This window comes from Sorghum bicolor, chromosome 2 (assembly GCF_000003195.3).
Source record: "Sorghum bicolor cultivar BTx623 chromosome 2, Sorghum_bicolor_NCBIv3, whole genome shotgun sequence".
Classification (NCBI taxonomy): Eukaryota; Viridiplantae; Streptophyta; class Magnoliopsida; order Poales; family Poaceae; genus Sorghum; species Sorghum bicolor.
Window position 1 is genome coordinate 61,623,494 of NC_012871.2, and position 16,029 is coordinate 61,639,522.

Here is a 16,029-nt window from a genome sequence, read left to right on the forward strand (position 1 = left end):
GCGGAGGAGGATTGGCACGAGTTGGTGATTGTTCGTGGCCATCTCCCGGTGATTGTGAGGGGTCTTGTACCTTCCCCGGCGGAGAGCCGAAAGGTAACTCTAGTGGATTGCTCGTGTCATTGAGTTACCTCACTTGTGGGTTGGTTCTTGTGGTGTCCTAGTGAGGACGAGGTTCGTGCTACACCTCTTAGCCACCGAACCACCAAGTGTTGGTCGACACAACGGGGACGTAGCGTGCCGGCAAGCACGTGAACCTCGGGAGAAAAATCGGCGTTTCAATTGTGTTTGATTGGCATTCTCCCGGTGCTTGATTGTTTATATTGGTGATTGGTTCATCCCCTACTCGGTGGTATAATTATCTCATCCACTCTTTTACATTCCCGCAAACTAGAGTAGCGTACTTACTTGTATAGAAACTTTAGGTAGCTTTCTAGTGTAAGTAGTGACATAGCTCTTGCGTGCCTAGTGATTATATCAACTAGAATTGTTGGATAGGTGGCTTGCAAACACCCCATTAGAGCTAGAGCAAAAAGCTTCGCTTTGTTATTTACTAACCTCTTGCTCTAGTGAGTTTGTAGAATTTTTAAATAGGCTATTCACCCCCCCTCTAGCCATATTAGGACCTTTCACCTGCTGTTGGTGCTAAAGGTATTCTGCAGACTGCCTGGTTCAGAGTTAGTGGGATTCCTGCTGATGAGAGGTCTATAAAGACCCTTGCCAAAATAGGTGGATTGGTGGGTAAGGTGTTGGAAATTGATGAAGGGTCTAGATACAGGTATGATTATGTTAGACTCAAGATAGCCTGTAGGGATGTCACCAGGGTACCTAAGACCGCTGAGAGTTTCTTGGGCATGTATCTGATTGACTTTGGCTTTGAGAGGGAAGTCACTATGGAGAGTGGACCCAAGATGCTTAAGAGTGGAATTACTGTGGGTGATCCTGAGTCCCAACCTCCTGCTAAAAGAACTAAGTCTGGAATGGATGCTGGGAAAAGTCAGCTAGAAGAGAAGAATGAAAGTCTATCTGGAGCAGGAGACACCAGTAACAAAGGAAAACAAAATGATACTAGTAAACAATCTCAAGTATGTTGGTCTGCTCCACCTAAAGTTGGTTGTGGTGATCTCACTACAACTAATCCGAAGAGTGTTGCACAAAAGTCATTCAGGAAGAGATGTATTGATGATGATGGGGAGAAAGTTCATATTCCTGAGACTTTGGAGGACTCTGATTCTGATAGTGATTCCTTTGCACAGAAACTGGCATCACTAGATGGTTTGGATGGTGTTGGCCAAATTTCTAAGAATGATCAAGAGAACAATTCCAAGCAGATATGGTTTATGAATGAGACTTCAGAAATTAATATTAAGGAAATGTCACTTGCTAAGCTAGATGACAAGCTCAAGGAGGATGATACAAAAGGTGTGAGTGTAACTGTTAACACTCAATCTCCTGAGATCTTTTTATCTGATGACACCATTGTCAACACTCAAGAAAGTGAGATCATGGACATTGATGGAGGCACCATTAAGGGTGGAGCCCTGCCCTTATCTGACTATGAGGTACAGATTGAAAAAACTGTTCCTGAGCAAGAAAGAAGGAGAAGTGAAAGGCTGAAGAAGATCACACCCCTGACTAATTTGGAAGAATTGGAGAGAAATACTGAGGATACAAGCTTTGAAGGTATATATTCTAATCATAACTCCTTTTCTGTGCTTTTAGATGATGATATTTCTCATATTACATCTTGCATGGGTATTGTGGTTGATGAAAGTAGTTTTGATACTTTTAACCTCATTAGAGACTTAGAGAAAGCTAGAGATGATTTGTATCAAAAGCAAATTGTTAAAAATCAAAAACCTCAAACTGATTTAGTTGAGGGGGGCTTAGAAGAAGATGTTCCATTAGCTATTGAGTGGATTAATGATGAGTCTTCTGAGTCAGAAGATTTTATTCTGGTTGAATCAAGGAGAAAAAAAAGAGAAAAGAGAAAAAGTTTAATGCTGGCCAATTCTCAAAACAATAGGAGAATCATACAGGAAACTCCTGATGATTTGAAGAAGAAAAAAGGAAAATTGAGTAAAAAGAATGTTACAAAAAATATTAAAAAAGTTAAAAAATGAGTATCAACGATTTAATTTGGAACTGTCGAGGTCTTAGGAAAAAAGGAGTGTCTACATTCCTTAAGGATTTGATATCTCAAAATTAGTTTCATTTTGTTGGTTTACAAGAAACTATGATCAAGGATTGTGAAGAGAAGATTCTTAGGAAGTTTGATCCAAATAAAGATTATTTATGGTTGTATAACCCTTCCAAAGGAAAATCTGGTGGTATTTTGGTAGGTGTGAGAAATGATTTGTATGATGTAGGATCCTTTCAACAAGGTGACTTTATGCTTCAAATGAACTTGTGGGACAAAAGTAACAAAATAAAGTGGAATCTGCTAATAGTGTATGGTGCTGCTCATGATGATAAGAAGATGGACTTTCTTGCTGAACTTTCCTCTTTTTGCTCTCGCAATTCAAATCCTATTTTGATAGGGGGTGATTTTAATATTGTAAGATTTGCTAGTGAGAGAAATAAGCCTCATGGTTTAACTAGGTTCACAAACCTCTTTAACTCTCTGATTGGTTTTTATGAACTTAAAGAGATTGTCATGACTGGTGGCCTCTATACTTGGTCTAATAATCAAGGAGATCCTACTCTGGAAAAGCTTGATAGGATTTTGGTCTCTAGAGATTGGGAAGATATTTTTCCAACTGCTATGGTTAAGAGACTTCCTAGAGAAATTTCTGATCATAGCCCTCTGATTTTAACCTCTGATTGTCATAAACCTCTTAAATTTTTGCAGTTTAGATTTGAGCTCAATTGGTTGGATAATCCTGAGTTTTTAGGGACAGTTGAAAAAATCTGGTCTAAACATTGTAATGCTAGAACTTCTTTGGATAGAATTCAACAAAAGTTGAAACTTGTGAAACAATATTTTAAGGGGTGGGGGTTTAATCTGCAAGGAGAATTGAAGAAAAGGAGGAAACTGGTGAGTGAAGAATTGTTTGAGCTAGAAGGTATAGAGGAAGAGAAAAGCCTTACTCAGGAACAAATGGCTAGAAAAGTTTGGCTGATCAAGGAATCCTTGCAGCTTTTGGATCAAGAGGAATCTTACTGGGTGAAAAGGTGCCATGAGCAGTGGCTGCTCAAAGGAGATAATAACACTAAATACTTTCATAGTATTGCTAATGGGAGGAAGAGGAAAAATTCTGTTTTATTTCTTGAAAGTGATGGATTTGTAATTGAGGGCGATGATAATTTGTTGAAACATGCAACTGATTACTATGGTGATCTTTTTGGTCCATCTGAAGAGCATAATATACATATAGATAATAGTATTTGGGATGAGCTGGAAAAGGTATCTGATGAAGAAAATTCTAATTTGACTAAACCTTTCTCTGAATCAGAGATTAAAGATGCTTTATTTCAAATGGAAAAGAATAAAGCTGCTGGGCCTGACAAAATACCAATTGAGTTTTATCAAACTTGCTGGAATATAGTTAAATAAGATATTATCCAGTTGTTTGATGATTTCTATGAAGGCAAAATTGATATTAGTAGAATTAATTATGGTATTATTACTCTTTTACCCAAAATTACTGATGCTTCTAAGATCCAACAATTTAGACCCATTTGTCTCTTGAACTGTTTATATAAACTCATCACAAAAACTCTGACCTTGAGACTTGAAAAAGTAGCAGACAAGCTCATTCATACTAATCAAACTGCTTTCATGAAGGGAAGAAATATTATGAGTGGGGTCATGGTTTTGCATGAAATTTTACATGAGACAAAAAGGAAGAATCAGGTGGGGATTATTCTTAAGCTTGATTTTGAGAAGGCCTATGACAAGGTCAAGTGGAATTTCTTGTTTAGTTGTTTAGCTGCGAGGGGTTTTAATGATAAATGGTGTAAGTGGATTGAACAAGTAGTTTCTGGGGGTACAGTTAGTGTCAAGCTAAACAACCTAACTGGTCCTTATATTAAGAGTTACAAAGGGGTGAGACAGGGTGATCCTTTATCACCAATATTGTTCAATTTTGTAGCAGACGGTTTATCTCGTATGATTCACAAGGCCCAATCAAATAATCTTTTCTCAGGTTTGATAGACCATATTGTTAATAAGGGTGTTGCTGTGCTACAATATGCTGATGATACCATAATTTGTCTTGAGCACAATCTTGAGGGAGCTAGAAATATGAAGTTGCTTCTATATATGTATGAATTGATGGCGGGTCTCAAAATTAACTTTTACAAGAGTGAAGTGCTGGTTATAAATGATAAGGATAATTGGGCTAATGTCTATGCTGAAATTTTCAATTGTCAGATTGGCATCTTCCCTATTAAATATCTGGGTGTCCCTGTTAGCCCAAGCAGACTGCATGTCCTGGATTGGTTACCTTTGGTTGAAAAGAATAATAAAAAATTGGACCCATGGAAAGGGAGTATGATGTCTATTGCTGGAAGAACAGTTCTAATCAACTCTAGTCTAAGCAATTCACCAATATATCATATGTCTATATATTTGTTGCCTAAAACTATTATAACCAAGATGGATAAAGTGAGAAGGAAATTTTTCTGGCAGGGTGGAGGTACTAAGAAGAAATATCATTTGCTGAAATGGGCTAAAATTTGTAAGCATAAGAAGAAAGGTGGGTTAGGTATTAGGGACCTTAGGAAAATGAATATAAGTTTGCTTTGTAAATGGTGGTGGAAGCTTGACACTGAGAAAGGTCTTTGGCAAGACATTGTACAATACAAATATCTGAGGAAAAAAAATATCTGTACTGTGAAACACAGGCAGAATGACTCAGCAATTTGGGCTGATCTCTTGAAAATTAGACACATATACTTACAGGGAAGGAAGGTAAAAATAAAAAATGGTGATAAAGCTCTGTTCTGGAAAGATAGTTGGCTTTTTGATAAACCCCTCGAATGCTTGTTTCCTGATTTGTTTTCTATATGCATGCAACCAGACATTTCTGTATCTCAGATGAAACAAAGGTCTGTCAATTTTACTAGATGGTTAGTAGACAATATGAGACTTGATTGGAACAACATTCTTAGAAAAGTTGAGAAGATTACTTTAACTGATGGGGAGGATATGATAAACTGGAAGTTTGATAAGAAAGGGTGCTTTTCTGTTAAATCAGTTTATAAATTTCTCACCACTAATGATGCAGACATCTACTATAAGAACATTTGGAAGGGCAAAATTCCTGCTAAAATTAAGATTTTTCTTTGGCTTGTGGCAAATAATGCTTTACTCACTAGGGATAATATGGTTAAAAGAAAGTGGACTGGTGATCCTTCTTGCTTGTTCTGTGAGTGTAATGAATCTGTTTCTCATCTGTTATTTCAATGCAGTTTGGCCAAAGCAGTCTGGGCTGTTGTAGCTCATTGTTTAGGTGCTTCTAATGTACCTAGAAATTTGAATCCAAGTTGGGCTTGGTGTGAGCAATGGTTACCTTATGGTACCAAATTTCATGCAATTGGCATTGCTGCTATTTGTTGGGCAATTTGGAAAACTCGGAATAGTGCTTGTTTTGAGGACAAAGTTGTTACTAGTCCAATTCATGTTATATGTTATGCTTGTTCGCTTATGGAATATTGGGCAGGTTTGTTTCTGGAGGAAGATAAGGAGCAGTTGATTGCTGGAGCAAATACAATGCTGAAAATTGCTATGCAACTGGTGAGCAGGGAGGTGAGAGATCAAAAGCACCTCGCTCTGGAGGACAACAAATCAACTGATGAAGAGGATGCCCCGGATGGACAGAAGTGAGCAGGCGACTGATGAAGACAGATTGATGTCTGGTCTTTTGCAAGAAACTGTCTCGAGGAAGGCGCTTTGTCGCTTGTTTAAACTTCTGTGCAATCAAACTTGGTTATTTTGCTGGTGCTTTCCTTTTGCTGTGCTGACAAGCCATAGCTGTCGTGAGCTAAGTGCGTTAGCTGTCTTTGTAGTTTCTTTCTTCCAGAACTGTACTTCTTTCTAGTCTTCTCTATCGGTCCTACAAACTATCTGTATGAACGGTATTTCCGTTGTTCATTCAATGGAAATGGGGATAATCCCTCGATTCGAAAAAAAAAACCAACCAAACTCTGTATGTTCGTTAATGTTGTACTCCTAGCTGAATCCAAAGCACACGGGATAATACCATCTTAATTCCAAAGCACGTCACACACATGAATCTCTGTTTATAGGTGCTAAACATAATGACGCTCGTGATCCCAGCAGCATGGTCCTAGCAGGCAGATGCTGCATTCATAGGTAATCGCGTTCAGTGCACAGGAAATGTGAGGCTATAAATCAAATTTTATTACACCAAAAAAGGAAAGAAAGTAAAACTCAAGGAAATTTCATCAAACACGTTACCTGCAGAGAAAACGAATGACGGACGGATGACTGATGTGCACCAGATGGCCTAACACTGATTGGATCCGGGTTTCGCCAGATTTGGCCGGCGGTCCTTACCACCAACCGATGAGCGGCGACGCCCCGACCTGCTCAAGATGCCTAGATGAGTAGCAGGCGGCGGTGTCTGGTGGTGGAGACGGACGCCAACGGGGTGGTCCTGAAGCGCGTCGGCGAGGGGTAGGGTGGCGTGGATGTTGGGGGACAAGCGGGCGGCGATGTCTGGCTGTAGGGTAGTAGGCTTGGTGGTGGAGGTCGATGTCAGCGACCTCAGGTGCGAGCGGGCGCCAATGGATGGCGGCTGGTCTCAAGGCGGACGGCGGACGACGCGTGCGCTCGGCGGCGGACGGCGCGTGCCGGCTGACGGCGCGAGGCGGGCGAGGCGAGGCGCGTGCGCTCGCCCTCGGTGGTGGACGGCGCGTGTCGGTGGACGGCGCTCGGCGGGCGAGGCGAGGCGAGGCACGTGCGCTCGTAGGCAAGAGGCGAGGTGCCGCGTGCGTTCGCAGGACGCCCGAGCGGACAAGATAGGAAAGGTGGAGGGGATCGAGGAGGGGATGACAGTCTCTTTGTTTCCAAGTACACACGATGGAGGGATGCGGACGCACGGCGGGCGGGCAGGACGAAAGTAGATGTCGCACGAATCTTCTACTCTTTTAGTTGTAGGAGATATCAAAGTAGCCCTCTATTTTCTTATGGTGAGCTTTATTCCTAAATAAAACCACCATCCAAGTGCTTTATAAATTATTCAGTTCCTTGAAACAATTCTAAATATAAGGTTCCATTTAGCACAACTTACCTTTATTAGTAAAGTTTTTTTTTTTGAAAAACAACATTATAAGTAGCTTTTTTAGTGAAGTTGAACTGTTTTGGAAAAACTGTTTGACAAAACCGCTTCATACATAGCTGAGAGAGGGAAAGGGAGAGAGAGAGAGATACATAAAAACCTACTTTTTTAGCTTCACCTCTTTACATTTTTCTTTGTAAGAGCATAAACAGGAGCTTCACTCCATGAGCTCTTCTAAAAAAGGGTGTTTGCTGATTAAAAAAACAGCTCATAGCAGCTCATAAAGTTGTTGGTGAAGCTATGCCAAACAGGTTCTAAATCTATAATCTATAATCTATAATTCTTATAAAGCTAAACCCCACTAGATGATTTCTCTCTTCATGCAAGGTGTCCACATCATTTCCCACTAAGTGACCCACTAAATATTCTATTTCTTCATGCAAGGTGTCCACATCATTCTCCACTAAGTCCATGTCATCCCATAATAATTACAAAAAATGATCATGTCATCTATATCATGTGAAATACTTTAAAACTTTAATCTATTAACATACAAGTCATATACATATACTATTTGTTTCATCACCAATTAAGTCCTCTATAATATAACCAAATATTAGTTTTTGTTCTATTAGCTTAGTAATTTTTTACTAGATCTAATACAATAAAATACATGCAAGTCAAATTTATATGTATGCATACATTGACTAAATACCATATAGTAAATGTTGTGTATATAATGATTTATTTAATCTCTCAGCAACGCGCGGGGAATTCACCTAGCATAGATTTATATTTTTTGTTTTTTGTCAAAAAAATAACCGAGTTCATCAAATTGTTGCTCATATCTACTAAAGCCACTAGCCAACCATGTCATCATGCTAGCATCTATCGGCACATCAATCCTTCTCAATAAAACTATGGAACAACCACTGGTGATCTGTTGATCTTAGAATTCTACGCATGCTGCTCTATTGTACTACTGCGAAGCATCTTGTGACCATTGTAATTCCTTGCAAAGAAGAAACCGAACGATGTGTGTTGCGCTATTCATATCTTATCGGACTCTGGTGCTTTGCCAAGTGCTATTTTTCAAGTGTTATTTTTAGGATACTCACGGTTGAAAAAAAAAACTCAAAAAAAATAGGAATATCTTTTTCGAGCGAGCCCCCATCGGCCAAAGGCCGGGGTGGGATTCAAACTCGTGACCTCCCTCACCTGCAAGTCCCTCCCTACTAGTACACCACATTTGTCACCTGTGTCTATATTGCATTTCGGTTCCTTATATACTATACCAAACCACATATAAATTGATTGTTTGCGACCCTAAACAATTTCAAATCAAAATGTTGTCAACAATTAAGTTTTATAACTTTTAAGATCTACAATTTTTATTTGGGGAGCTTCTCCATCCGACATCGTTTGTAAAATTTGAATTTCAAAATTGAGAAATTCAAACATAGTTTTTGCCTGACAAGATTTCAAATTAAAAAGTTGTAAACTACAAAGTTTTATAACTTTTTGAGATCTATAAAGTTTATTTAGGGAGTTTTTCATCCGAAATCATTTCAAAAAATTTGAATTTTAAAATTTTCACCGGATATAGCTGTATGTATTATGTATAGGTCTAACTCTGCAGAGCATGTACACTTCTACCCATAGCATCTCTGTCATTAGAGGCGCCCGCCTAGGCTGACATCAGGTAGCTATCTAGCCGATATGATACCACCTTATCCTAGGCCCTGAGTCACAAATAGACATGTAACATTTACATCTACATTTCTTATTAGTGTTTGATAGTTTTTTTCTCATGATGCAAATGCACAAGTATATTTGCTGGAACCGAAGAGGTTTGTATGATTTCTTACCTCCATTTCTATGTTTGACGCCAATGATTGGAAAACTTAGGCTCTGTTGGATTCGACTGTTTTTTTAACTCATATCTCGTTGAATGTTTGGACAAATGCATGTAGTACAATATAGATTATTTATGAAACTAAAAACACAGCTAGAGAAGAACTTGCGGGACAATTTTTAAGCCTAATTAGTCCTTGATTAGATACTAATTGCTATAGTTACAAATGTACTACAGTAACTGTTAGCACCTCCAACCAAACACCTCTTAGGCTAATTGACACTAATGTTGTTGTTGGAAATGCAAATTATAAAGAAACAAAGATACTTTACTGGTGATTTTGTAAATCACGAGATCTACCGACTCAATCCTTCAAAGATGCTTATAAAGGTAGGGTTTATGTATATGTATTCATAGGGGTAGTATTTATGCATGTTATGGGCGTCTACATTGTACAGTGTGATTTTTAAGGAAAATCTTTCGGGGAAAGCCAACTGGGCCCAATGTTTAGCGTGCTAGCCCACCAAATAAAGCAGGGTGCCAATCGCGGGCATGCCCTATCGCCGGATAATCTTAGGCTGGGCCTAGCCATATTCCATGGCCCATTATGTCAATGGTCTCTCGCTATAGAGAAAAAGGAGGAATATTTGAGGTGGTGACTGTGCGTTGTGGCTCTGGCTCTGAGTTTATTTTCTTTAGGGAACTCTGGCTCAGAGTTTATTGGAGCATGAGATGAGATCCTTGAGCTACAAGCTGCGAGACAGCAAGAGGTTACAACAGCCTTGCATTGCGTTTGATTGAACGTTGCAAGCTGTGCGTGGTACAAGAATGAAAAGAAAGCTGATCGATCGATGTGCATGCCACACATTTCCAAATCATCTTTTAGCATCACGCGCTAATGCACCTTGACTGTTTCCTAGTTTCACTTGTTTCCGAGTACTGTAAAAAGGAAGCGTAGTAGTAGTAGGAGTGCGGAATCGATCACGCACAGCTAGCACTTGACAGAGACAGGATGAGTGCAGCGAATGGAACAAAAGCTAGGGAAATAAAAAACCATGCGCTAAGGGTAGTGACGCTGCAGGATTAGGGACTTTGTTTGACGGGTTCTGGTTGGTTAACACATCGTGTTCATGCCTCCCCCTAGTCCCCTGATAATAGAACACGCACAGCATTAGGAAACTTGATACAGAACGTGTAGAACCAACTAGCTAGCAGCAACGTAACTACGGCAACGATGCTGAATTCTTCCGTTATTATAAATGGAGCTAAGCTAACCATACTGTAGAGTGTAGACAGTACTAGCAACGCAAAATCTTTTTTTGCCGTGCTATAGGGTACCACACCGACCACTAGCACGCTCATCGTATGGTATGGTACGGCGGTACCTGTACAGCATGTACCAGCTATCTGTAGACAGTAGACTGTACTCCCTCCGTTCCAAATTATAAGTTATTTTAAGAATTTTGGAGAGTCAAAACATTTAGAAGTTTAACTAACAATATAGAGAGAAATATAAAGATTTATGTCATAAAATAGGTACACTATGAAAATATAACTAACAAAAAATCTAATGATACTTGGTTGGTATAAAAAATATTATTATTTTGCTATTTAAATTTGATCAAACTTGAAAAACTTTAACTCTCCAAGATTCTTAAAAATGACTTATAATTTGGGGCGGATGGAGTACTTAGCAGGCTGGTAAATGGTAATTCAGCATTGTGCAGTGCACATTCGTCGACACGAACGTCGCAGTTGTAGGAGCTGCAACTTGCAAGGCAATACGGCAAGCCAACGGACCGTGTCTGTACTCCGCAGGATCGTCGCCACGTGGGCTGCTGAGCGCGGTCGGATCTTTGCGAACCAAAAGATGCAACATGCAAAGGCGGGGTCGGGGTCATTTATGCGGGTACCGAACGCGAACCGACCACCCTGACCACCGTACCTTTGGGCGTTGACCGTGTCTGGAGCCGAATGCTACTGCTGGCTTACTTTTTGTCGTTTTTTTAAAAAAAAATTATTCCGGTCATTCGATTCAGTGCTGAAAGAGCAAACTGCGAGTGCCGAGAGATCAAAAGCGATAGAGCAAATTTGGATATTTTTTTAATCTCACACTATCTGCGTTTTAGCAAGAAGAATACGATTCTCGTCTTCGACTAGTCAAATAATTCTTAATTTATCAAATACATACCCATAAAATTAAAGAGCTAAAATTTTTAGTTTGTTTTTTGTATGGTCTTTCAATCTGGCCAAACTTTAAGCCCGCTTGTTCACGCTTTACTTACCCTCTATAACACATGTTCATGTCTCCTCGTACACTGCCCTTATTGTACAGACACAATACATAGCAATCTATCAATGTCATTTCCAAATACCACATCCTACGTCCATCTAAGTCCCTTGAACCTTTGTTTGTCTCTGCCGGTCCACGTGACGGCTGCTCCCTATTCACCCTAGCTTGTGAAGACCTCATCATCAACAGTGTGAGGAAGTGTCATACCGGAGGAAGAGGCGGAAGAGGTAGCGCATGGGCCCTAATGGCCATAGAGGCAGTGATAGAATGAAGGTTGCGACACAAGCAAGGCCCTGGTGTTCATCGACGGCGGCAATGGCATACAGAGAGAGGCATTTGCTTTCCTTCATGAACGTTCCTGCCCTAGGGCTCTCTTCCGCCAGCATGAGTCAAAAATTGGATCATAATTGAATCCAACCTTTTCGGTCGTCCCACCCTGTCCTTAGCTACGTGTAAACTATGCTGGAGTGTTGGCTACAATTTAGAGACGTTCTTAATGATAATTTCTATGATTTTTACCTCATTTTTAGCGTATCTGAAGACTTCAAAAGAGAAAACGAACTTAGAGCATGATGTCTTGCTTTTGATGTAAAGGTGCACACGTAAATGAAAAAGAAAATGAACTTAGAGCATGATATCTTGCTTTTGAAGTAAAGGTGTACGTAAAAGGAAATCATATTATTTCAATATATTCTCCGCTTGCATTCTGAGCCCTTGTTTAGTTTTCTAGGTGAAAAGTTTTTGAGTACTGTAGCACTTTTGTTTGTATTAGACAATTATTGTCTAACCATGGACTAATTAGGCTTAAAAGATTTACATATAGACTTTGCAATTAGTTATTTATTTATATTTAATGCTCCATGCATGTGCCACAAGATTTGATGTGATGAGGAATCTTAAAAAGTTTTTAGATTTCATGTGTAACTAAACAAGGTCTAATTCCTTTCAAGTTTCAAGTAGTACTAGCATAACACAACAAAATAATATAGCCCGGATAAAACATATCCACACAGCTATGTAGCCAGTGGTGGAGCCAAGGAGGGGCCATGCCCCCCCCCACACCCAACATATATCAATTTATTTACTAATATTATACAATTTTATAATTGTACATGTCAAAGGATAATATAACAAAAAATCTTGTCATCGTATTAACATCTTTTAGATAAAAAATCATACAAAATATAACTAGATAATAAAATTATCCCTACGAGTACATCCAAAAGTTGAGTTGGTAGATCTCAAAATTTATAAAATCACCACAGAGCCTTGATGTCAATGGACATGCCAGTATGCCACCTATCATTGAAAAATGGCACCTCAAATTCTAGAACACTTATAAAAAAAATACCAACTCTCGTGCCAAATCAATAAATTAAGAAATTTCAAACATCCATATTAAGTTGATGAATTAACTTAGGCAGTTACCACGAGAAATATATTCAGACGAGCTATCTTAAAACTTTACAAGTTAGATGCTTTTTTCTGCTAGCCCTATATAATTTCTGGCTCCACCTGTATGTAGCTACACTACACGCGTGTTGGTAGTATATACAGGGGAGCAAAACACAGAGGATTCAGTGCATATAGCGTAACCAGAGCCCCATCAGTCCGACTCGGACGAACAGCCTCTGCCCCACCGCTCTCCTTTCCCGACGCCAGCTAAGCCCCCCACCCGATACGTGGATCGCGCAACGTGTGAAAAGCGATTGCCAAAACCAGCATCCACGTGTCAACCCGTCCTGCCCCGGCGAACGTTCGCCAGTCGTCGCTGCTGCGAGGAGCCAGCCAGCCGCTCTACACAAAGGGGCAGAGGATACAGAGGTCCTGAGTATCAGGCTGACCGTGACGCCTCAACCGAGCTGTTTAGGACCCTTTTTTTTTTCCTTTGGATCATCAAGAGGTAGGGGTAGCCTGATGAGTTTAGTGTAGTCGGCATGCTTCTTTCAGTTTCAGATATTGAGATATACGCTGCAAGATCGGCTGGCTTGTGTTCCTTGAGAGGCATCTTTCGAGACGTCATTTTCGCGAGAAATAAAGAAAGCGAGAGTTTTTTCTGGATGTCTTCAGCGTGGTGTAATTCCAGGAAGGAGCAGAAAGGCAAAAGAACAGAGGGGAGTTTTATTTTTTTAATAAATGATAAAAAAAAAGGAGATACAGATAAATAAATAAATTGTCAGTGCCCGCTGATGCTAAGAGGAAACAGCGTTTCAGTGCGTCACCCAGTCTTCCACTGCCCTGCCAAGAATGCAACGACCCCAGAACCCGTAGCGGTCTTGCTTATAAATAGGCCTCTCTCTTCACTTGCAGCGCTCCATCCATCGACAGCATCGGAGCGCTCGCAAAAACCTCCACACCTTCCTGAAATAGTAGCCACTAGCTTCTTGAGCTGCTCCCCCTAGCTTTGACCCATCCATCGAGCTCCTTGCTTTGCTTCCTGATCATATATATATATATATACACTCTAACTAGCTAGTTCTATCATAAGTATCAGCCTTCCACACGGATATACAGGATTTGTATAGCTAGCTATACCAGCTCGATCAGCACCGTAACTGATGGAGTTTGACCTGCTCAATTACAGCCCGGAAGCGCAGCTTGAGCTGATGAACACGATGCTCCAGCTGGAGCAGCTCACTGCGCTGGACGCCCATCAGTCGTCGCCGATGGCACCTGTCTCGCCGCCGATATCCCCGGTGCAAACCCATGCAGGTCATCACAACAGCTTCTCACCGCCTCCGCCACACATGTCGACGATCACGACCACCACCGCCGGGTACCCAGCAGAGCAGTACCACACACCGCCGGCGGCCGCCCTGTACGCGGCCGCTACCGGCGGCAGCCTCGATCACCTCCAGGACTGCTACGTGCTGTCGTCGTCCCCGGGCCCCGACAACAACAACAACAACAACGGCGGCGCCGCGGCCGCGGCCGCGCTGCAGCAGGCCATGGGGTCGTCGTCGCCGACGTCGGCGGACGCGATGCGGGAGGCCATCTTCCACATCGCCGCGCTGCAGCCGGTGGAGATCGACCCGGAGGCGGTGCGTCCCCCTAAGCGCCGGAACGTGCGCATCTCCAAAGACCCGCAGAGCGTGGCGGCGCGGCTGCGGCGGGAGCGCATCAGCGAGCGCATCCGCACCCTGCAGCGCCTCGTGCCGGGGGGCACCAAGATGGACACGGCGTCCATGCTGGACGAGGCCATCCACTACGTCAAGTTCCTCAAGTCCCAGGTGCAGTCCCTGGAGCGCGCCGCCGCCGCCACCCACCGCGCCGCCGCGCTCGGCGCCGCCTACCCGGCCTTCCACGCGCCGTGGCAGTACGCGCTGCCCCACGGCGACATGTGACGACGAGAACGAGAACGCACGCATCACTCTCGATCGATTGTTACCATCGATCGATCGAGCTAGCGCGCGCGCGCGCGCGTCGGTTGGCGATCTCGACGGGGACGACGACGGCATCTGCTGATGCTCTTGTAGTGTTGTGTGTGTGTGTGCATCAGCTAGCGCTAGAGCATGATGATCGCATGCTTGTGTAAAGATGTAGGAGCTAGCCTTGATACATTTATTGCTGTAGCTGCATACGGCATACGACGTGGTTGCTTTGCTCCAATTTTTTTTGTTGGAGTCGTAGCCCGTGCATGCTCGTAGTGAGTACGTACGTACGTACGTGCGTAGGCTGTACATTTACATTGTACCCCCTTGTTGTTTTCTTCTATCCATGGAGTGCTTCATCTTCATCATCTTCGCACGCTAGCGATCGATGGAGCGAGCTTTCGCAGTACACTACAGTGTGTGATCTGTGATGTGTGATCCTTAAATTTCGTTCGCATGCGCCCCAGGGCAAGAAGCACACACATGTGTCCTTATAAATCTCCTTCATTGGTGCAAGCGACTGGCACATCGGCCGACAAGACAAAGCTCAGTTGACCGTCCATCAATGGAGACGGTACCGGCCGTGTCTCCGGCTGCCGGCCGATTCTGGCTTATCTCGCGTCACGTCGTCGATCCGTGCACATGTCGTCTTTGCCCAATTTGCAATGCACAAATCGCACGCAGGCAGGGATGAAGAATAAATCACCATGCATGTGCTGTTACATCTCGGGATCGAGCCGCAACACGCAACGGCGGTAAAATCTGCCGGCCGGCGGCCCTGGCATGCTTTGTATGCGCAGGTGCTCAACCGTTTCTGTCGGGCGCAGCTTCGTCGGCGCATGTGGCGGTGTCCGCCGGCCGGCCGCCCGGCCATGAATACGCGCCAACAGTTTGGTGCCTGAGCAGGAGGTGGTGGTGGTTGCCGTTGTTTCGAAACCGTTGCGGAATTATGAGCTATACTAGCTAGGCGGGGCCCACCGTGGATAGTGTTCGGTAATGTTGGCTCGCACCTCGTCAGTTCATCATCGACCATGCATGGACCGGCCGGAATCGGGCAAAAATTTAAGCATCACATGGTTGCAGCACGGGATATATAAAAACCGTTCCAGAGATCTGCCGCTGATCTTGCAGCTACAGTGGGGCGGTTCATGATCGATGCTCAATCATTGTTCATCTTTATCTGTACGGGGCATCAGGGCATGCACTAATTAACGAAATAATTTAGGACCTTCATCAGAAGCCATTTAATCTCTCTACTGCAGCACG

The 16,029-nt window shown here is 42.5% G+C and overlaps 1 protein-coding gene and 1 long non-coding RNA gene across 2 annotated transcripts; one reads left to right on the forward strand and one right to left on the reverse strand.

Annotated features, from left to right (window-relative positions):
• Window positions 6,088-7,020, reverse strand: LOC110432990. Its single transcript, XR_002450337.1, has 2 exons — window positions 6,422-7,020; window positions 6,088-6,304 (listed from the first exon to the last, which is right to left on the reverse strand). It is a non-coding gene; the product is annotated as an uncharacterized LOC110432990 (long non-coding RNA).
• LOC8081049 (transcription factor bHLH87) lies at window positions 13,604-15,172 on the forward strand. Its single transcript, XM_002460282.2, has one exon. The coding sequence runs from the start codon at window positions 13,951-13,953 to the stop codon at window positions 14,734-14,736; it is 786 nt and encodes a 261-aa protein (XP_002460327.1). The 5' UTR covers window positions 13,604-13,950; the 3' UTR covers window positions 14,737-15,172.